The sequence below is a fragment of the Pholcus phalangioides genome, unplaced genomic scaffold (assembly GCF_987345545.1).
Source record: "Pholcus phalangioides strain wild (caught in Gottingen) unplaced genomic scaffold, Ppha-v1.0 ptg000019l_1, whole genome shotgun sequence".
NCBI lineage: Eukaryota > Metazoa > Arthropoda > Arachnida > Araneae > Pholcidae > Pholcus > Pholcus phalangioides.
The window spans coordinates 1,138,578-1,161,791 of NW_028301612.1; the positions used below are offsets into that span (position 1 = coordinate 1,138,578).

The following is a 23,214-nucleotide window of genomic DNA, read 5'->3' on the forward strand; positions in this document are numbered from 1 at the left end:
AAAGATGGTGGATAAGTCAATCTAGGGTGTCAGGCGGCCCTAAGTTCTATCAAACCTACATCAAAGGCGGTGTCTTGATTTCCCCTCTTCCATGCACCGTTCACATGTCAGCAGGGATTCTGCAAGGAAAAAAGTCTGCAAAGGAAAAAAGATTGTAAAGGGAATTTTTATGCTACATTTCGGGAGCCTCTGCGGGGGGGGGGGGGTGGCGCTGTTTCAAACGACACAAATTTATGATAGATAACACATCAAGCGACATCACCGACTGGCGGAAACATCTGATGTTGGTATGTGAAATAAAAGGGTGTTTTAACATTCTGCTTTAGTTTTTTTTTGTGCGTATAGGTGCAGTGGTGTTGAAGCCAGGCACCTACAGTGTGTTTTGTAGCACGGGACCAGTCCCCCCCCCCCGCAACCCGGAATCAATTTAAGCATCAAAATCTCCTACATAAAGCTCATGTCAAGCATTTCTGACGCTCTTCGTGTTGCTGTAAACGAAGAAGTTTGCATCAATTGAGAAAATTTTATGCGTAGGGAGCAATCAGGTCAAACATTCAAAAGTCACGCATAATACATGCAGTCAAAATAATCTACTCACTTGTAGTTTTCGAATTCAGAAGACAAGGGGCAGCACTTGAATTTCTCGTGCTGCACGAATCTCTCGGAAACAGCATAGTTAGCCATATCGAGCAATTATCTGTGTTTTTTTAATGGGATAGCCATGGATCCATTTTAGCCGATATTTATCATCTACGATGAATTATTTAGGGTAGAAGCTCGAACGCCATCATTTACACGATTGCCATAAGAAAAAGTTGGAATCTTGCCCTAAAAAAAGGTTTCCAGGTGCTGTTTTGAAAGTGAAGCAGTGATGCATTTTGGTGATGGATGACGACCTAAATGTACGGGAATTAGATAAAAAAATAACTCTCTTTTTCTTGTCACCGTGGATTAGTGCGATGTTCCCTCATTGCGTTTAAACATTCCTCGAGTTTTAGCCGAAGAGGTTGCATAAACATTGGCACAGAGTGGATTGGGCAGACCATTTTCCTTGGTATTCCAGGGATAGAACAATGACGAATAAAGAAAGGAAATGTCAATTAACTCCGTAAGCTCGATGATTATCATATTTACGAAACAGCGTTCGAATCAAGACGTTGAACCTCATGCGTCTGGCGTATGATGCCGTTGTTTCGTTCTGCTAACGCGTTATTAATTGAGTTTTTTCAAGATTGTTTAGGGCGTTTCCAGACTCGATATTCTGGTTGATTCAATGTGGGGATTCCCGTCGAGTGCCGAATATATATGGCTGAAATCAACTCTTGTCGATAGAACCAATGAATTGATCATCATTCTGAAAAAGCTAATTCTATAGAATACATGAAGCTCTATCGCTAATTTCATTAATGGAGGGTTTTATTAACGAAGCCGAAGGTGGGCCTGGGAGAACATCATGGAAATACAAACACCAACGGGCATTAGGATCATTGCGGACATCGGGATATTTGTGTCTTCTAGCTCTGGATACCTGCTAGAAGTAGTAGAAAATCAAGTTTCTTCGAAATTTTCTTTAAAAAAATAAATACAATAAATAATAATATATTGGCCAAAATAAATGAGCTTGAAAGAGACCTTGGAAAGACAAACAGTTATAAGCATTAGCAGCTGACGTTCATTGTGGACATCGGGTTGTCGGAGTTATCTGTGGCTCTGGGTGCCTACTAAGATGAGTAGAGCCTTCTTTGAAATTTTCTTTAAAAATGACCAATAAAATGAACCAGGAAGAGATCAGGAATGACAAGTAGTAATTGGCATTAGAAGTTCATTTTGTTTGTACGTCGGGGTAATGGATGCCTTCTAGGCTGAGCAGAACCTTCTTCGAAATTCTCTTTGAGAAAATGGCGAATAAATGAATCAGAAAGAGATCCTGGAGAAGAAAAAAGTATAAGTATTGGTAGCCGCAGTGTATTGTAATTGTTTATTAATACAGTCGAATCCCATTATAACGAACTCTAAGAGGCTGGTGAAATCACTTCGCTATAACGAAATTTCGTTGTAAAGGAATTCCAACTTTATGCATTGTTCCTATGTTAGCTTATCTGGAGGGTTAAAAAAGTGTTCGTCGAAACGAGATTTTCGCTATATCGGTATTCGTTAAAACGGGATTCGATTGTATAAGTATATTATTATAACTATAAACACTCTTCTACCTATTTGCCGAACTTGGTAGCATTCATAAGGTTTGACTTCAACAAAATATGTAGGTTATTGTGGGTATTGGACAGTCGGCGTCACCTAACTCCCCTGGATGCCTGCTATGATGACTGGGGCCTTTGAAGATTTGTTTAAAAAATTGCCAATAAATGAGCCGGGAAGGGATCGCGGGAAGACAAAAAACTATGGCATGGGTAATTAGCAGCTTTCGTTTGTTGTGAACATAGGGTCGTAAAGGTCATCGAACTTTTGGATGCCTGCCTTTTGGGGTAAGTACTACTACTACTACTATTGAACCACACATGCACCTCGTCCATATTCCTCTGCGGATCTTCTAACGAATTGGTACATGCTGGAATGTGTGTGTGTATGACGTAAAGTTTTTTCTGTGTAATGCTTGCTCTTTATAGTGCTTCCATCTGCCGTCAATTTTTCTAACTATGAATGAAGTGTAATGATTGAATAATTGTATTGATGTAGGCCTGTTGTTCTCTGTGGCGAGACTTCTTAACGGGCAGATCGGCTGCCATTCACGCCTCGAAGTTGGAAGCCACAGGAAACCAACTTTATCAGACCACCACCATGGTGACGATGGGGTTCGAACCCGGATCCTGCTGGAAAGACAAAAAACTATGGGTATCAACAGCTGTATTACTGGGGGGAGCATCGAGCCACGACGACGGGGTCAACATCGAATGCAAGGAAATCACGTGACTCGTTGAATTACACAGTTCGTGCCTGGCAATTTCCCCATTGAAATGTACAGTTCGGTCTCTAAATATAGCGTTTTAAAGATTAAAAAAAAGGATAGAGAACTACTCTTCTAAATATAAAAAAAAGATTAAATTATTTCTCCAATAGTTCTGGAATAATTTCTTTCATTGATTCTGGAATAATTTCTTTCATTGATTCTGGAATAATTTATTTCATTGATTCTGGAATAATTTATTTCATTGATTCTGGAATAATTTCTTTCATTGATTCTGGAATAATTTATTTCATTGATTCTGGAATAATTTATTTCATTGATTCTGGAATTATCTCTTTCCTTAATTCTGGAATTATCTTTCGCTAATTCTGGATCCCCAAGAATATTTTCCAATTACCCCCACGAAAGATTCCATCTCACTTGCAATGGGGAATTTATTATATTCCGCGCACAGATTGTCCCTAAGGCTACATCGGTCAAGCCAAACGCTCTCTGAAATGTAGATTAAGTGAAAACAAGAGGTACGTTAAAAACCAAGAGGTCCCATAGGTCAACAATAGCTTTACACTGCTGGAGTGAAGACCACAAACTTAATTTTCCAGAGGCTGCGGCTGAAAAGTTCGATCACCATTTCTTTTAGAATTCTTTGAGGATACTTACACGAAGGCTTTATATGAACAATAAATTAGTAAGTGCCACAAAATCAACGCCTTCCATTCCATTGCCCTACCACATTTTCATTTTGGAAAAAAAACAACAACAACATTTGAATAATATTTGAAGGGGGCCAAGCTGGACGTATGACGTCATTAACAACAGAAAGCAACAACTACGATACCAAAACTGACAATAAATATACTGAGGTGAAGGAAACACCTCTGACCACCACAGACTCATTCTGACCATGTTTTACGTTGGGACAGAACGTCTTTGTTTTCCACCTTGACAACGGCACCCACGAGTGCCGAAACGTGTCAGTAATTTGTAAATTTTTCCTCACCACGTTGTCAATATTCTTCTACAAACAATTATACTCATCGGCAGCTGCCATTTATTGCACATATCGGGCTGTCGAAGTCATTTAACTCCGGATGCCCGCCTTCTAGGATAAGTGCTTTCTAGTATAAGTAGAGCTTTTCTTTTTGGAATTTTCATACAAAAAGTATTATTAATAAATGAACCAAGAAGAGATCTTGGAAAGAAAAACAATTATAGGCATCAGCGGCTGTCATTTATTGCAGATATCAGGTTTTCGAAGTCATTTAACTCCGGATGCCATTAACTTCTGGGATGAGAAAATGATTATATTAAAAAATTTAAAAAAAAAGCCAATAAAGTGAGCCAGGAAGAGATCCTGGTAAGACAAACAACTATGCAATGGACATTAGCAGCTGCCGTTTGTTGACATCGAGCCACTGGAGTCATCTAACTCTGAATGTCTTATTTCTAGGATGAGTAGGGCCTTTGAAATTTTCTAAAAAAAAATGGCCAAAAAATGAGCCCCAAGAGGAGATCTTAAATATCTATGGGCATTAGCAGCGGTTGTTTATTGCATTCATTGGGCCGTTGGAGTCATCTAACTTTTAACGCCTGTCTTGTAGGACGAGTAGAGCTATCTTTGACATTGCCATTCTAAAAAATGGCCAATAAATGATGACGAGACAGTGTATCGTTGAGATATGTAATGATACCGATTGCTATCTAGAAAAAATGTCGTTGCTTTAAGATAGTTGCAACGATTATTGTTCAGTGTTGTATTATATTGCTTCTGTTGGCACTGGAAGATTTTGACTCCTCATCATCATCGTCGTCCTTGACGCGACAGTACGATCGAGATGAAATGAGACATCACCGTCAACTAGCAGGTCGACGCACAGTCTCTTTTGACGTTCAATGCAATGTCGATGGTCATGGACTACGGTCGATGGACTTTATACGTCCCAGGCATAGGCGGAGATAGACTCGGAAGTCTGGGGGGCATGATGATGATGATGATGTCAGTTAATATATACATATATATATTAGATCAGTCGACTCCACCTTTGACGCTGGGGGGTGGGCAATGTCCCCCACGCCCTCCCATATCTCCACCCATGGTCCCAGGATGCTAATTATCTCCTAAATATATAAGCATTATCAAATGTCACCAAAGTATTCTTTCTTCATCAAAGCAGATAAGCCCGAAAAATTTCATCATCAACTCACGATTATATGCATTGCGTCAATCCGTTCGAGGGCGAGATGCCAATGAGATTGTTGTTTTTTGTTCCAAATGACACTCCACTCTCCTCTCCTCGAACCAAAGCCACATTGTCAAACTCAACAGTTATACTTTATCTTTCTTTTTCAAATGCGGTTTAAAAACAACGCCATCGCTGTGTGTGTTGTGTTGTACGCAGTGGATTTTGTGTGCCGAGTGCCAAATAGAGAGAGAGAGAGAGAAAAGAAAAGGGCAACTTTTGCCCTTTTGCTTATTTGTTGCTGAGAAATTATCCATGTTGCGCTAGCCTGATTATGCCATCGGAGTTTCGTATCGTTTTACACTTCAGTTTTTTTTCTCTCTCTCTCTTCTATTAAGTCATCGACATGAGTTACGACAACGGGTGACTTGCGATGGCGGAAAAAAAAAATTGGCGGAATTCTGCTGATTGCGGCTAATGATTTGCGAACCATGACTTTTCCATTTAATTACACAATGCACGACTCACCAAATGCATCGAAAGCTCTCTTTAAACACTGGTATGCGATGGTTATAATCTGTTGAAGGTGCATTTTTTTTTACTCAAAGGGAGGTTTCGGGGTTCTAACCCTCACCAAATTGAAATTATAGTGTTATTTTGCAGGAAAAAACGGAACCCCCCCTTGATAAGAAAAAAAAATTGAAACCCCCTTGAGAAAATTCTGCGTGCGCCTATGGTGGAAGGGGTAGAGGGCATAAGCGGATACAGGCTCTTCGAACGCGAGTGAATGGATGGATGTACAGTGAAAAGGGAGGTGGATTATCCACCTTCATCCTCCTGCCTGTGTCCCCCCCCCCCCTCCAGCCATGCCTAACGCTGTCCTTGAAACTCAACCCGTGGACATTCTTATGATAGACTACTGTTTGAAACTCTTAGATAAAATATCCATGATGGAAACTTAGACGAAGTATTTGATGAAACATCTACGCGACGCAAACCTAGATGTTTCATCAAATACTTCGTATGTTGAACAGAATCAAGTACCCATGAGCAGAAAGCAAGCGGTACCAAAGAAACGTCGGGGTTGGATTCGATTTTTGAAGTCAAAGTATCAAAGAAAGAAATGAATTTAAAAAAACCGAACTCATTATTCAATATTCATTCACCCAGGTGAACTCAGTTGGTGAAATCGGAATGACATCAGAGCTTGATCGATGTCCTCCAATCTCTAATAATAATAACCATAATAGTAATAATAATACGCTGACAGGGGCAAAGACATAATGATGAACTAGCTAAAACGATCAATTTCAAATAATGATACAATCAAGTGTTGTTTCCTGACGAGAAGATTAAAACCTTCCAAGATCATAACTATGTATTGGCAATCGTTTTCGTTTCGAAAACATGCAATTACGAGAGCTTATTTCCATTTCACTTTCTTTTTGGTAACTCGATATTTCATGCTTCAGTGACAGACAGGAAAGTGAAAAAGCAATAATAATCACGACGTTCAATTTGAGCGGGAAAAGACTCTAATTGAATGTTTTCCATCAAGGATTTCTAGAAAATGCGTGTTGTTTTTGGATCTTTCTTGGATCCCGAGAGCTTAAAAACAGTCTCAACGAGTGTTTTTTCCCCTTAACACCATATGGCAAACATATTATTCCCTCGTTACGTTTTTATTTTGCCAACATGTTAACCTCGTTTAATTTTTTAATTTTTTTTTTACACATTTCTCGAATGTATTGGATGATATTTTTGTGCTTCTGGAAAAGAGAGACGGTCGTAAAAAAGTTCCTGAAAATAACGATCGTCGGTCTCCTCCGAGTTCAAAGACCCAATGAAGGGTGAATTTTTCTGTTGAAACAAAACTCAGTGTTGAAAATGACTTCACACCGTACACACTAAAAAAAAATAATAAATACACACACACACAGAAAACGACCGACCGCTTGTGTGTTTTTATTTTTACACACAGTGGCAAGTAATTTTTTTTACCGAGTAATGTGTGTAAAGAAATGTGTGGTGACAGAGTCGACTCACATTGAATGATAACGATTATTATTTTTGAAACTGGTTCAGATTTTTTTCGCTACGCTTCTATCATGGTATTAGGTTTGAATTCCGTCATATATAAACTCCGTATACTTTTTTGGCGATGAAATCAATTCCCCGGATAACTGAGTGGTTTGACTTTATTACTGGACTTTCAAGAATTTATCGTCAAATAATTTGCTACATACGAGTTTTTACTCGAATGATGCATTAGTCCTAGCGCCTCATTTCTTGATTCTTTGAAGATTTTTTTGTGGTGAGAAGAGAAGAGCTAACTCTTAAGCCGGGATTACACTGTAAACGTTTGATAAAATATCTTTTGCAAAACTTGAAGAAAAAAAAAAAAACCAACCAATAAGCTTTTTGAATACATTCTCTCGAATGTAACCGACACGCTTATTGGTTGCATTTTTCAAGTTTTATAACAGAACTTTTATAAATCTTTTATAGTGTAATCTCTGCCTTGCAAATGGCCTATAAATTTGATGCATTTTGATATGTACAGTGATACTCGGCTGACGAAGGTAATTCGTGCTGAAATCACGTTCATTAACGAAACGCAATTTCTCAAAGGTTTCTGTGGAAAATAGTCTAATTCGTTCAGAAACGGCTCAAAATTCGAAGATTAGTTTTTTAAAATACCAAGGAGCGCTATAAAAAAAGACAAAAACGGACCGACGGCTGAAATTAACAGCTTCAAAATTGGATAAATGAGAATTTACAGGAAGATGAGATACTGAAGATCTTACTTTACACTATGTATACGACCAACACCAGATTTAGTCTACTGAAGCTGGTATTCACACAATCCAGTCGAGTTCGTAGATCTCTGTTTCGGTTAGCTTAGTTCTGTCTGAGGTCGGGGTTACACGATAAAAGTTTGGTAAAAGATCTTTTACAAAACTTGAAAAGAAAAACAACAACCAGTAATCTTATTGGTTATGATCGCTCTAATGCAACCGATGCGCTTATTGCTTGCATTTTTCAAGTTTTATCGAGGTGCTTTTACAAAACTTTTATAGTGCAATCCCTTCCTAAGAGCCACTGAAAGAACACGTGCTCTGAAAACATAGGCATCTTTTCTTTGTTCAATGCATTTTCTATTAGCCGAATCTTTAGTTTTTCATGAAATGGCTCGAAAACGTTCAGAAAGTGAAGTGGATGTGATGTGCATCTGGTAAAAGATTCCGTGAACATAAATTAGGCCGAGATCACACTGTAAAAGTTTGATTAAAGATCTTTGATAAAACTTTAAAAATGCAACCAACAAGCGCATCGGTTACAATCGAGCGAATGTAACCAATAGGCTTATTGGTTGTTTTTTTTTTTTCAAGTTTTTTTAAAGCTCTTTTATCAGTCATTTATAATATAATTCCAGCCTTATAATTCCGCTTGAGTTCCAATAATTCTGATGATGATTGGCGATAAAATTCAGCTCACGGTGCGGCTGATTTCTGTCAGGGCTCTTCATCGCATTGCCTGCGGGCCACATTTGGCCTTCAGAGCTTTTTGTTCGTGGCCCGCTGATAATTTTCAGAAAATTGTTGAAAGCATTGAAAAATGATTAATTCTTGAATTAATAGAAGAAATAATTCTAGAATAAGTGAAAGAAATAATTCCAGAATTGATGAAAATTAGAAATACTGAAAGAAATAATTTTTGAATTTTTGAAACAAATTATTTCAGAATTAGGAAAAAAATAACTTATAAATCAATAAAAGAGAAATAATTTCGTAATTTCTAATAGAAATTACTTCGCAATCAATAAAAGAATAATTACATAATTATTGAAAGAAATGATTCTCCAAGATATATTCAGAAGGAACATAACTTTGGAGCATTGCCGCAATAAATAATTAAAGAATCATTCAAAGTGATACAAATACAACGCTACAACAGGCAAATTGCCCAACGAGGTGGCTGACTTAAGAACATCATGGATCCCCGAGCCATTTTTTTTGGAGGCCCTACCTACTACTGCTACACCACACATGCACCCCCGCGGAACCCCCAGCGAATCGGTACATGCGGGAATGTGCGTGTACGTGTAGTGAAACCTGACGTGAAGTTTTTTTTGTTTCTCTGTAATGCTTGTTATGTGTAGTGCTGCCATCTGCCACCAGTTTTTCTAACTATGAGTGAAGTGTTATGATTGAATGATTTATCGTTGTAGGACTGTAGCTCTCTGTGGCGAGACTTTTTAACGGGGAGATCGGCTCGCATTTGCGCCTTGAAGTTGGGAACCACAGAAAACCAACTTCAGCCGACCACCACTGTGGGGTTCGAACCCGGATCCTCGTATCGCGAGTCCGTCACTATAACCACTAGACCACCACAGCGGCATGATTTCAGACGAAAATTAATCTTAGAATTAATTAATGTAATCAGTAATTAATCAAAAACTTTTTCAGATTTAGTGAAAAAAATTATTTTAGAATTAATAAAAGTCTTAAATTATTTTTGTCCCTGGTTGAATCGTTTGATCTATCACGCCACTAAATTACACGAGTTGGCGCCCCCGGTTCAATTGAACGGGTATCGAACCCGGTGCCATTCATTTATTTGTTCAAAATATCGCGCGCGTATTCCATAGTAAGTGATAACATCTTTAAAGGAAACGGAAGAGGAAATGTTTTTTGTGAAAGGTTAGAATAGTCTAAATTTTTGTAAGGGGGCGGGCAACCGAAGAAATGCTTGAAAAATAACACCTGGGAGCGGAATGAGACTAAATTTAGAACATTACCGTTCTGTTTTGAAATTGAAAAACAGAAAAAAATAATTAGGAAAAAATAAGAAAATGGGAGCACCGCGTTTGCGTCAAGGAATGACGGAAAGAGCTTTCTTTAGGAATAATATTTTTATGAATGAACATCCAGCCCGAATTTGGTGACTTTTCAAGAATTTTGGTGTAGAAATAACGACGGGATTTGGATTTTCTTGTCAGAATCAAGAGTTAAATCAACACACGCGCAATAAGAGATGCGGTGGAACTTCAGTTAACGAGCAAAAACTTTACGCTTTGTTTATTTAGTTTCACGTTATCGCAACTGAGCTGATGGTTTTTCGCTTTCGTCCACACGCGCACTGTGGGATTGCGGATAATATTCTCCCCTATATTCTCCGGTCAGCATGCTTAACTTGAAAAATGAACACACGTGCGAGCGTCACTTTTTACGATACGAAACTAGATGTAGCATTGTAACCACGCGTATGGTGCTCTCTTGAAGTTTTTTTAATTCTGCTTGGAGAAAACTGTTGGTTGATTGCCTTATTGAACGTGCCTTTGAGGGGCTTGCTCATGAATAAGAGCCACCATTTGTCAAAGGGATTTTGTCCTTGGGAAGACTATGGAACTGGAGGTAAATGAGGGTGGCGCCCAAGAACTAGTGACATTATTATTGTGTTGTATTATTTACTATATCAATTATTGTGATGTATATTGATTGAAGCCATTTTATTAGTCATTTTTATGTGAACGACTAATTGCGGAACGAATTTTCCGAGTTTCCATTATTTCCTATGGGGAATGTGTAATATATCATTATACGAGCGATTCGGATAACGAGCACGTTGGAGGAACGAATTAAGCTCGTTAACCGAAGTTCCACTCTATAATTTCTCAGTCTGCATCTTCTACGGCTCATTAACTCGAGATTGGTTTCTTTAGGTACCCTATCCAGCGTTGAGCTGTTTTCAGCCACAGTTTTTGTTTCTAATTTATACAGGGTGTCTCATAAATTCGTAAATAGTTTAAAAATTCATAACAATTGAAGGAATGTCTAATGCGGATTGAGAAGAAGTTATTCTCTTTCGAAGAGGAATTTTTTTAGTATAGGGAAAAATGTTTTAGTTCAAATTCTTGTCGATAGAAAGAAATCACAGGAAATATACAAATCAGAGTTCTATAAAATGTAGGGTGTACGATTAACAGCTCATTTCTGAATTTTCCCGTTACTGGTATACTCACATGAGGCTTTCATTGTGATGTTGACATTGGTGAAGTTATTTTTTCCGAGACGCGAATCACCCGCTCGAAATCAGCTTGCGAACTTTTCGGATACAGCAGAGATTGAAGAAAGGTTCAGATCGAATCACTTCTGCCGGACTTTCGTGACCTTCTTCCCTCTATCGACAAAAATTTGAACCAATTTTTTTTTCTGAACCAAGAAAAAAAAAAAAATTCCCCCTTCGTGTTAATAACTTTTTTGCAAACCGCATTGAAATTTTACAATTTTTATTCAATTTTTATGTATTTTTTAAACTATTTACGAATTTTTGGGGCACCCCGTATAAAGCTGTGTTTTCTTGTTTCAGTCTTACATTCTTAGTCACATTATTCTTATTAGGTTGAGTACCAAATGCTTTAATTCAATGAGACTTTCTTCGCCTTTTCTTCCATCCATTGAAACCGGAGTAATATCATTGGACACACCTTTGCGATGTGCATCTGACGATACCGTATCTTTTGACTTGCGTTGCGTACGTTTTGAGATATGAGTATTTAAAAAGTTTTTCTGCGAATCCTCCCAGTGTGGTCAGATGATTTAAAAGACGTATTCACGTCAAAATCCTATTTGCAAGTACTGTTACCATACATCCCATTTGCTTTAACGGGGTGTATGGTAAACGGGTGTTGATAAAATTTGACAACTGTTTTCCTTCCCCATATAATTGGTTGCAAAACATCCTCAATCGTTTCCACTTTTTTTTTTCATTTTATTCTAAAACATTTTTTCTAAAAACTTTTTTTTGCTCCTTTGAGCTAAAATTCTGCATTTTTGTTATTCAGCCTTCGGAGGCGTTACAATGGAACTGTCTAATGTTTATCACAAACCACGGTTTTATTTTAATGTGTGCACAATACTTTTCACAGATTCCTTGAGAAAGTCTCTAGAAAGAAATTCGAATCCGGTCAACTGAAAGAAACTGATCAAGAAGTAAAAAAAGAGATTTTTTCGCAATACATTTGCCTTCACTATAGAAAGGTGATTGCAAAAGCAGCTCCACATGCATATGGGTCTCATTGAATGCCAGGAACTGATAACGACATCAAGTACGGAAATGTTTTTCAGCAAGGAGGGAGGGGCGAAAGAACACCTTTTAGCTTCCCAACATAGTCTTGCAGTCTAATAACGACCACTTGCAGGAAAGAAATTACAGTATTTATTAGTTGTGAAAATTATCTCAATCGTTGATTTCAGTAATAAAGAAAGATTCAAGTAAACTTCGTTGAAAATAAGGGAAAAAGCGGGACGTTTTATAAAAGGAAAACGGTCAAACAGTGGCCAAAATCACGGGAATGTCCCGTAAAATATAGCTCACATGGTCACTTTACGTGTACAAGTTTCTGGCCCGCGAGCAACAGCAATACCGCACGCATATCTGGTAAGCGGACTGAAAAGGTTAGGACTGAGAGGTTGAAAAAGCAACGCCCCTTGTAGCCCGTTGAAATAATTGCCGAAATACTCCTTAATTACCCTTGTAACTTCTATAATAATCTTATCTCAACTATTTTAATTATTATTTAGAAATATGAAACGCAAATCTCTCAAAAGCTGCCACAACTTTAAAGATCAAGTAATTTTAATTTTATTTTGTATTAAAATGATCCTTTTTTTTTTGCTAATTAATCCTCAATTTCAATTCCAGGTGCAGATAAGATAAACGGATCATATGACTTTCCTCTCCGTCCTCTGACAAAGGTGCGCGTGACATTCTTGGAACGAACGTGTGTGTGTGCGTGGACTCACTGTGGAGCTTATTTAAAGGCCATCCTTGAGTCATAGGTACGAAAAACCTCAGGTTTTATAACCAGCCAAAGCAGCTGCTGCTACTTTCTGCGAGTGTGGTGCTATTCTTCTTCGACGCGAAACGGCACTTTTCTGTGTGCATAGCGATTGCTTCATTCCGTTCAAAGTGGGCTTCAAGCCAGAAGAAGACGTCGTTTTGGAAATGAGCCCCCTCTCCCCACCTCCTCTCAAAAAAGCTGTGACTGAGACACCAAAAAACAACCTCATTCTCTTTCTCCAGTGTCACCTGTGCTCGACGAAAGGCTTCATTACCACAAAGTGTACCGTTCAAGTCCATCTGATTTAAGGATTATCACTTCTCACACACAGCGATAAGTGGCTTGTTAATATTTGGATCGTATATCGAATATTGAACTGTGCTAAATTAAGGGATAGGAGAAAGAATGGCAGCGAGAATCCACACGGATTCTTCATCGATATGGAATATGAATAGAAACAGCAAAAACCGAAATTGAACAGTTCTATAATGTCAACTTCGTGTGGATTATGATTATTTAAGCGCTAAAGTAAGTTTTGAGAAAATGTCAAATCCGTGGTATCGTATGGACCAGCTCCTTAAATGCGGGGTGTGTTCCACCAAATACAGAAATCCCAGGCTTCTTCCATGTAACCACACGTTCTGTTCGGAACCGTGCCTCGAGAAGTTGGCGGACCGTTCCAAGCAGCAGCTCAAGTGCCCCGAGTGTTCCTCCGAGCACAGGATCCCACATGGCGGTGTCCAGGGATTCCCGAACAACGTCACCCTGGGACGATTCCTGGAACTGCGGCAACAGGTCAGCGGTAGGGAACCCGAACTGCCGCCGTCCATGCAGAAGTGCAACACGTGCAAGGAGAAAGGACAGCTGGAGATGTGCGCGCACTGTAACAGGAAAGTTTGCAAGGACTGTAAGACAGCGCACGTCAACATCTTGAGGAAAGAGATCGGGCTCATCAACGAGCAGGTCCGTCAGGGACTCAAGCAGCTGTCCGGGATATTGCACAGGACCGAAGAAAAGGCGGATAAGTTACAGAAAAACTACGAGCAGGTCAGTTTTTTAACTCTAGATACTTCGGTTTATATACGCGTCATAACTATTGTCCGAAGTTCGGCCAATCCAACTTCGGATTGCCAAGAATTTGGACATTGGTCGTGATTAGGGCTCGGATTTTCATGACCTAAAAATATTAAAATATGCAAGTGTTTATGACCTTATAATTTTCCCATTTTTCATCTCTTCTTTTTCAGTTGTCGCTTCTTATCTTATTAAGTTGAAAAAATAAACAAAAAATTCGTCCCGGAATTAAATTTTTCAATTAAAATTTTCTCAAAATTCAGATGAAAACCCACGCCTGCCTTATGTACAGCGACTGTGCTTTTGCACGCTCTAGAATCACATTGATTTCTATGAGATGCAGTTTGAAATATTTAGAGAAAGAATTGCTATTTTGTTTAGTCAATTCCAAGAAATATTTGGAGGAACTACGCAGTGTGTCCTGTAAATACTAATGCGGCCTTTTATCTTATCAACCGTCCGTCCGTCCGTCGCAAAGGTGTGATTCCAATTTTTAAAAAAATGCTCAAAAGGCGTTCAAAAATTATCCTGTACTAGTTTTGAGAGTGAAAATAGACTACGTTACGAACTAAAACATCTAAATTTTTATACGGTCCCTTTGTCCTCTAACTTCCAGTTGAAAAGCTGTTGCCTTGTCTCTCTTGAGGCCAGCAAAAAAAGTTCCATGTTTCCAAGTGCAATATTCGCCAAAATATTCGAATTCAAAAATCTGAGAACAATTATTAAAGAACAGCAAGAGAGGGAATCTTCTTTCCCTTATTTATGCTGCCCTTTCCCAACTTTTCTCTGATTTCGAGAATTCGTAATAGCACTTAGAAACATGGAACTGTTTCTGTTGGCCTAAGAAGAGACATGGTAACAACTTTCTAATTGAAAGTTAGAGGGCAAGGGGGGACCATATAAAAACTTAGATTTTTTATTTTGTAAAACACTTTATTTTCACTCACAAAACTGGTGCAGGGTAATTTTTGACACCTTTTGAGCATTTTTTTTGAAATTGGGATCACTTTTACGACAGGTGGTTGATGAAATAAAGGCTGCATCAGTACTTACAGGACATCCTGTATATAGGAAGATACATATAAATGAGTGATTTGCAAATTTTCCAAATAATGCAGTGGTTCTTAAACAGACAGATGGCGGCAGCAAGAACACAAAACAAACACAACTATAACATAAATACGTTAGGGCAGTGGTTCTCAACCGGGGGCCATATGGGCCCCTTAGTGGTACTGGGATACTTCAAGGGGGCCACGGAAAAAAATGGAGAAAGGGCCATAACAGGTGGTTTGGGGGGCTGTAGAGGGCTGAGAAGAAAAATTAATGTGTGAAGAAATAAAGCTTTTATATTAGTGACTATACATTACAGAATCGTCTGTAATGTAGTGACTATACATTACAAAGCCGTCTTAGGGAATGGGCCCACCAGGGCCTCACCGCCTTCAGTTTGCAGCAGGTTCGCTAGGATGGGGTTTTTCACAGGCCCCCGGCTACATTTTTCGCAGACCCCCCTCAACTATATTAAATTTATAGTGTGAAAAACAAAAATTATGAAAACCATATGAGGCCCCGCGCTGCAGCTCCGTCAGTCCCATTCTTGTGAGGGGTCATGCCCAGGGGTCTTATGTCCATAAGTGACCCTCACCTTATGATATTTTGTATAGTACAGTAAATTTTGAAAATAAGTAGGGAATTTGTAGGCTGTTTATTTCCAGCTAAATATGGGACTCCCATAGCATCACTTTGCCTGAGGGGGCCCACGATGTTGAGACGACCCTGAATAGAACTTGGATAGGCGGGGAGCTCAATAAATTCTAGGCAAGTGGTCTGGAGGCCAATCTTATTTGCAAAATTTTCGTTCAACATAAATTCGCTGAAAAAATCAATTCAATACGTATAAAAGATCTTGCTTCTAGATGAGGGTCGAAGACTCTGGGTAAGGCAGGGGAGTCACGAGAAAAAAAATATGGTTCAGAGGGGGCCACGGGCAAAAAAGGTTAAGAAAGACTGCGTTAGGGGATAGCCACACATACAAACTCAGAACACACATTCCGGCATGTACTGATTCATAAAAAATTCCGCAGAGAAGAATGTACGAGTTAAGTAGTGCACGGTTGAGAAGCAATAGTATTCATAATCAGGGCCCTCGGAGAGGTTTCAGGGCGTCCGTGAGCAATGAGAAAATAATTAACTTATCGTTTTTTTGCATTATTATGTGTTGTAAAGATCATGCTGTAAAGTTACCCATACACTTCATCCTGTTGGCACAGGGGGATTCCTCGCCTGCGTTTTATTGGCCCAAAGGATCCGTGGAACAAGAAAGTTAAGACCCCCCCCCCCCCTACCCACCTCAAATAATATGTGCTGGGTCATCGTGAGATTGCTGCGACTTTTTTTGGATTAACCTGTTTTCCCTATAATTTGGGAATAACCTGATCCCGAAAAATTTCATAATTTAGTAATTAAAATTTCCCAACTGGTGCGTCTCGGCGCTTAAGGGTTGCTAACACCAATGGCCCCGGCGGATCATCTCGCGATGATTTACAGCCAATTCAAAGTACTTTAGGGGTGCTGCTAATGTTCTTTAAAATTGGCCAGGCATCGAATTGAATTGAATTTTTCAAGTTTAAATCTCATCCCCGAGGGTGCTACGAACACGAGAGGCTCGAGAAGCTCTGCTATATATAGCCACTCATACCACCGATTCGTTTATTTAAGTAGTCACCCCCTCAGCTGTTGTTAACTATAATATAAACCCCGGGCATTGGATGATATCAATTGAAATTTTCTAGACGCAATTCTGTAAAGATTTTCCAGAATGTTTTCGAGGTAGTTCTTCTAAAACACATACGTCAACTATTTTAAAGGTCTCTTCGCGTTCTCCTAAAGTCATTCTTTTGCTTTCCCGAGGCTTAGTTCGTCCTAGAGCATACCGTAAGGCATGCATGCTCAACCCATGGCCTACGGGCCAAATGTGGCCCTCGGAGTCATTTGATATGGAATGTCTCCAAGATCCACATGGGGGATGATCCCGCTATGTCATACCTAATTTTGTGAAAAATGAACTAAGTGGATCATTTCCAGATCAATTAAATGACCCACGGTGTGGTTCCACATCACTTGAGTGGCCGTAACACATTTCCAGCTGACCCAAGTGGCCCGTGGCACATTTAGGGATCACTCAAGCAGCCGACGGTATATTTTCTGTTCTCTTAAGTAACCCCCGGAACATTCGCAGATCCTTGAATGACCCACGACACATTTACAGATCACTTAAATGATTCGTGGCACACACATATGCAGATCCGCACTCTTGCATCCTTGCCGTAAGGTTTTGGAAGCCATATCTACACAGGGGCATAGACTTGGTTGGGGGAGGGGGCGGGCAGAAAAGAGCCGCGCTTGCTCTAGTTGGCGAAGAAAGACTTGATTTCTTGAATATGTTTACATCGGAGGAACTCGGGTGTCGGAGGGATATGACCGAAGTGTTTAAAATTTCCAACGGGATGGATAGGATGGACCAGGAATTATTAATACACCGTCAATCAAATGCTTCGACAAGGGGGACACCAGTATCATTTTTTTAGTAAGGGACAATTACAGGTTATGGTGTCGCAGGGAAATTTTTTGTAATGGGGGGTGTGAATAAATGGAATAACTTACCCCCGGGGATCGTGAATTCTAACACTATTGACACGTTTATAAAAGAAATACTATAAAAATAGTATAAGGATAAATCGAAAAGCTGTTCATATTTAGAATAAGACAACCATAAATACATTATCAAAAATAAATTATAAATATAAATCTGTGTAAATTAATCCGACCTAAATTTAATTTTTATTAAATTTAGGTCGGATCATCGTGTGATGAAGCTGGTAGGTATCTCCATTGTAGTTCCTATCAGAAGTGTTTTATCTACATTCCTGTATTGTACGAGTATTGTAGATGCTTCATCTATGCTTGATTCAAGTTCCTGTCATGGATGTTTCCTCATTGTCAGGCGGCCTTACATGCATTTTAAAACTGACGTAGACATTTTTTCTAATATTTTAACACTGTTTCGGATAGATTCCAAGTTCTGTCATTATAGTTTGAATTTTGAGTGTGGCACAAAACATTTTTTTCTTCTCTCGATGCTGCCCAAAACAATATTTTTCCCGCCAATACAACTTAACAAGAAAACATAAAAGAGGCTAAACAAATATAGGTTCTTATCGTAGATACTTCGTCGATGCTTCATTAATGTTTTTTTTCATAGATACTCCACGATGCTTCATTTAGAGTCTTTTCATAGGTACTTTGCCACCTGAATACTGCATTCAGGTTCCTTTCAGAGCTAGAACTTTGTTGATGCTTCACTCAGGTTCCTATCATAGATGTTTCATTGATACTTCATTTGTGTTAATTTCAACGATGCTTGCTACCTGTTTTCATTTAATGCTTCACCGATTTTTCTGTTTCTGTTATAAATGCTTTGTATATGGTTCATCTACATTCCTATCATGGACACACCCACTTTGCTACACTTGGAACCCTGTCTCCCAGATGCTTCTTTTTCGCTTCATCTAGATTTCTAATCACGGATTTTTTATCTAGAATTTTCACACGTCAAATTCATGATTATAAATGTGTTTCATCTTTTCATAAATGCTTCATTTATGTTATTGTCGCAGGCGCTTTAACTAGATTCCTATCACAGATGCTTTTTCTAGAACAGTGTTTCCCAGGTGTGTGATATAACTACCCCGGGGGGGGGGGAGGAAGGGGGTGTAATAATAGCTACCGATATAAAATAGGATCCTATGGGATCACTCAGGAAGAGGGAGGTAGAAGAGAAAATTTTGACAGACTATTTTATAGATTTCTTATTATAGGTGTTTCCTCTGCTTTTCATCTAGGTTCGTGTCTTAGATGCTGCTTCCTCTAGGTTTCATGTAGGTTCTCGTTCTAGCCCAAAATTATGTAGCATAGTATATGATTTCTCCAATGAAGGCTTTTGCTTGTCGAGTGATAAAACACTCTTCCGTTTTTGAAGAAATTTCAAACGAGACGTATAGCAATCCGTTTGAGACAAGATAGTTTTCATCTATCAACGTTTGGAATATGTTCAGATCCATCTTTTTCTTTTTTTTAAATCAAAAAAATAAATCTTTTATAGCATTTGCAAAAAAGTGGGGATTGAAACTTTTTTCTTCTTTTTCGCTCAAACGACAGGTCAAAGACGAGATAGAAGAAGTTGTGCGAAGGTACACCAAAGACCTGTATCTCACCGAAGCAAAGCTCAAACACGATCTGGACTCGTACTTGACTTCGGAACTGACAACCATGCAGCGAATGGAGCACGACCTGCAAGTCGAAATGAACAACGTGAACAGTAACTGCGATCTAGTCGACAAGTACGTCAACAACGGGGTCGACTGGACGGACGCGGAACTCACAGACTACAAGGACATATTCCTCAAGACCCTCGACTTCCTACGAACGTTCGATTCAGATCCCCTAGATTGTTTACGGAAGGTGAAGTTCCATCCACGAGCCGATCCCGACGTCGTTCACAAGACTCTGGTCGACTTCGCTGAGGTCAAGCTCAACGAAGACGTCAATAACAACAACGTTATAATCAATAACAAAGGTGGCGTTTATAACGAGAACTTAGGTGGCGTGATAGCTCACCAGAGCAACGGGCCGTCATTAACTTTGACGCCACCACAGCTCAATGCGATCGCTAGGAGTCAGAGTGATAACAGATTAGCCAGCCAGAAGAGATTAGAAGGCACGGGTCGCAACCGGAACGACGAGAACGACCGCGAGACTAGCTATAGCCGGAGACGGTTCACCAGGGACCGGGACAGCGTCGAAAAAGAGATTAATGTCCGGGAGGATAGGGAATACCTAGGCATGTCTTCTTGGAGACGAGACCTGGAAGAAACCAGGAGCAGCCAGAAAAACAGACTCGGATCCAGGGAGTACATGGACGATATAGACAGCTACGAAAAAGAATCTTCTCCTAGCAGGAGGGTCGTGAGGTTCGATGACAAGCAGCAGCAGCAACTGCAGACTGCAAAATCTCGCGATCACGTGAACGAGACCGAAGATGCCACGAAAGGTCCATTGAGTGGCGTCATAAAGATTCTGGACAGTCCTCACGTCATGGAGAGGCTTCACCACAGCGAGGTCCGGCAGAAAAAGCTCAAGGAGGAGGAGGATCGAAGGGCCAAGCAGCCACCACCCCCACCGCCTCCGAGGGTCAACCGGACCGTAAATCGACAGCTCAGCGAAGACGAAATCGAAAAGCAGAAGAAGGAAAACAAGGCTGCTGCAGCGGCTGCCACTGCCACCGCCAACAGCAGCAGCAACACTAACACGACGAGTTCAATCTCCCAGAAGGTAAGGAACGAATTCTAATTTCAAATTATTACGTTGAACCGCATTTTATATAAAATTCCACGATGAGACTCACAAGGAAAAGGTCCCAAGGGGACGTCTTCAAAAAAGTTTTGAAGAAATTACCACTTATTCTACTCATTTAAATATGCCCAAAATATTTTTAAAAAATCCGCCAGAATTATTATGGGTCACGCAAAAAATATTAAACATTAATATTTTGCGCCAATAGAGGCCAAGAATTGATTCAAAAATCCCGCAACCTTAGAGACTAATTAGTGACGCCATTCGAGCAACACATAAACACGTGCACAGCACAGAAATAAAATGAAAAAAGAGTAATAACTCGTTTCTAGAATAGAGACACTAAAGCTACTTCTTTGTAGATATTGCCAAGAAGCACGAGAGGGGATGAGTAGCCAACTGTTGTCATTTTTTATAATTTTTTGCGGCTTTAATAATTGCATTCCGTCGCTAATTTTTTGTTTTTTTCTGAAATGAGATGAATGTACTTGAATTTGTTCACATTGTTTTGTGGACGACACCTTGGAACCCTTCCTTTATCAGTTCAATTTTTCTCTCGATTTCATCAATATCCAGGACAAGAGCCCCTTATCATATACGAGTTCGAGCAGGGACAGCGAAAGTCGTCCATTTTCGTCGAGAACATCAAGTTCCTACAGGTTCGATGATCCCGTCAGGGAACCGAAATCAAAAAGTCCAGACAGCTTTACATCGTCGAGGAGAAGAAACATCGACGAGGAACAGCCAGTGCCTACGCCTAGGGCCAGGCCTTGGAGAACGACGACGACAGCAAGCAACAAGAACAACGATGTGGTTCAAAGTCCTCCGGGATCTCCCACCAGGAACGTGCGTGACGCACAGAAGCCCCCGTTGTTACCGAGGCAGAAAGATTCTCTGCCACCTGTGAGGCAAGTCAACTAGTTTTTAAATTTAATGAAACACATTTTTGCTGAATTTTTCTTGTAATTTTAACAGTAGTTTTTTCTCACTTCCATAGGCCACCCAGCCGTTCCTACTTGACAAAAAGCTCGTCACTAGACAATGACGACAGGCCTCACGAAGCTTCTCCACCCCTCAGGCGTAACTTAGAAAGCATCGGTCGGGCTAGCTCATTAGAGCAGAAGGAGAACGTCTCTAACAGGCCTAAGCTCCGGCTGAACATGCCACGGAGATCAATCACGGCCGTGGACACATCTGATAGCTCAAGCTCCGACACCGAGAGTTCCGCGGATAGCGATACGGGGACCAGGAGAGGAGATATAAGTCCGTCCGTGAACACGCTTCTAGCCAGAAGCGCACAGGCCAGGAAACAGAGCGCATCGACGCAGGCTCGTCTCCTCGGAAGGTCTGATGACGACAAGAAAATCAGACCATGGAGAGACACATCGTCTAAAAAGGACGACGACTACAGGGGGGACAGCGGCCGTGGTTCCCCTCGGAGACGCATGACTACTATCGCGGAACCTGAAGAACGTACGTCATCGCCATACAGCAAGCTATTGGCAGATCGCCGGAGAAGCAGCCTCGTATCGAGTTCCAGATACGGTCGCGACGACAGTCCACCAGAGGAACGCTTCCGCAGCAGCAACGACTATTCCAGCAGTGCCGCACGTCGGAACAGGATTGCAAGGAGTAAGAGCTCTCACGATCTCCTACCCGGCGACGACAGTCCGGACGAGGACACGATCTCCGCTATAAGGAACCGTTACAAGGCGAGGAGGAACCGGGATAGGAGTCCCGAAGACCCACCGACTTCGACCCCTAACTCGTGGTCGCAGTACCTAAAGAACAAGTACGGTGCTGGTAGTAGCAGCAGCAACAACAGGTCTTCCGGTGGGACTTCCAACGCCCTCGCTCGTAGCCGGACTTCTTCGGTGCTCGGACCCAGAAGCGGCAGCGACAACAGCTCTGACGAAGAAATCAGTTCCAGGAGGCGAGATTTCAACAGGAGGCAGCACGGGGACAGTGGATCACCGAGGGGCTTCAGCATGCCGAGGAGAACTTACATGTCCAAGGGCAAACCAAATCTGAAGATAGGATCGAGGGGTACCGAACCTGGACATTTCACCTGGCCACGCGGTGTCTGCGTCGGTCCGGACAACACGATCGTCGTTGCCGACAGCAGCAACCACAGAATTCAGGTGAGACAATGAAATTTCTTTCAGTGACGGCACAAGATATTGTCGAATGGGTGAATAAACTTATCTCGTGCGTCAAAACCCTATGTAGGCGATTCTGCGTAACATCTGTTCCTAATTTTAGGCATTGAATTTGCCCCTATTAACATTATTGCTTTCCCCCAGTGCTCTCCAACGCGATGCCCATAGACATCACACAGGCAATCGCCTCGATTCTCTTTGATGCCTGGGAACGACTTTACCCTTCGAGAAGTTTTTAAAATTTCTCTGATCCGCTTTATAACTATAGTGGAAACCACTAAACCCTCCAGAAATTGTCACCTATTTTCAGGAAGAGTAATATATTTTTCCCAATTGCGTGAAATGATGAAATTCTTCTCTCCTCCCCCCCCCCAGTACAAAATAATGAAGAAAAACAAAACTATAGTTTTCTGTTATTTTCATGATGTAAGCATAAAAAACACACAGTATAATTACCTCGAAGGGAGTTGATTGACAGTGCGGGGGAAGGAAAAATAGTTATCAGGAGAAGAACACTTATAACGGTATTTGGGCTCGTCAATGCCGAAATGATAATTTGGAATTTTAGGAATCCCCGAGCTATTTCGAGATTGCCAAAAATAACGCGGAACAAGTTAGACG

At 40.5% G+C, this 23,214-nt stretch overlaps 1 protein-coding gene across 2 annotated transcripts in view; it reads left to right on the forward strand.

Annotated features, from left to right (window-relative positions):
- The window catches only part of LOC149071084 (uncharacterized), a 39,834-nt gene that overhangs the window by 7,028 nt on the left and 9,592 nt on the right, over positions 1-23,214 (forward strand). For both annotated transcript variants that reach the window (XR_016194680.1, XM_089248126.1), the window contains exons 2-5: positions 12,811-13,996; positions 19,241-20,413; positions 21,011-21,342; positions 21,432-22,575. Coding sequence is in view for 1 of the 2 variants with exons in the window: in XM_089248126.1 (XP_089104252.1) it covers positions 13,493-13,996; positions 19,241-20,413; positions 21,011-21,342; positions 21,432-22,575 (3,153 nt within the window). In the remaining variant the exon portion in view is untranslated. The remainder of the gene's footprint in view (positions 1-12,810; positions 13,997-19,240; positions 20,414-21,010; positions 21,343-21,431; positions 22,576-23,214) is intronic.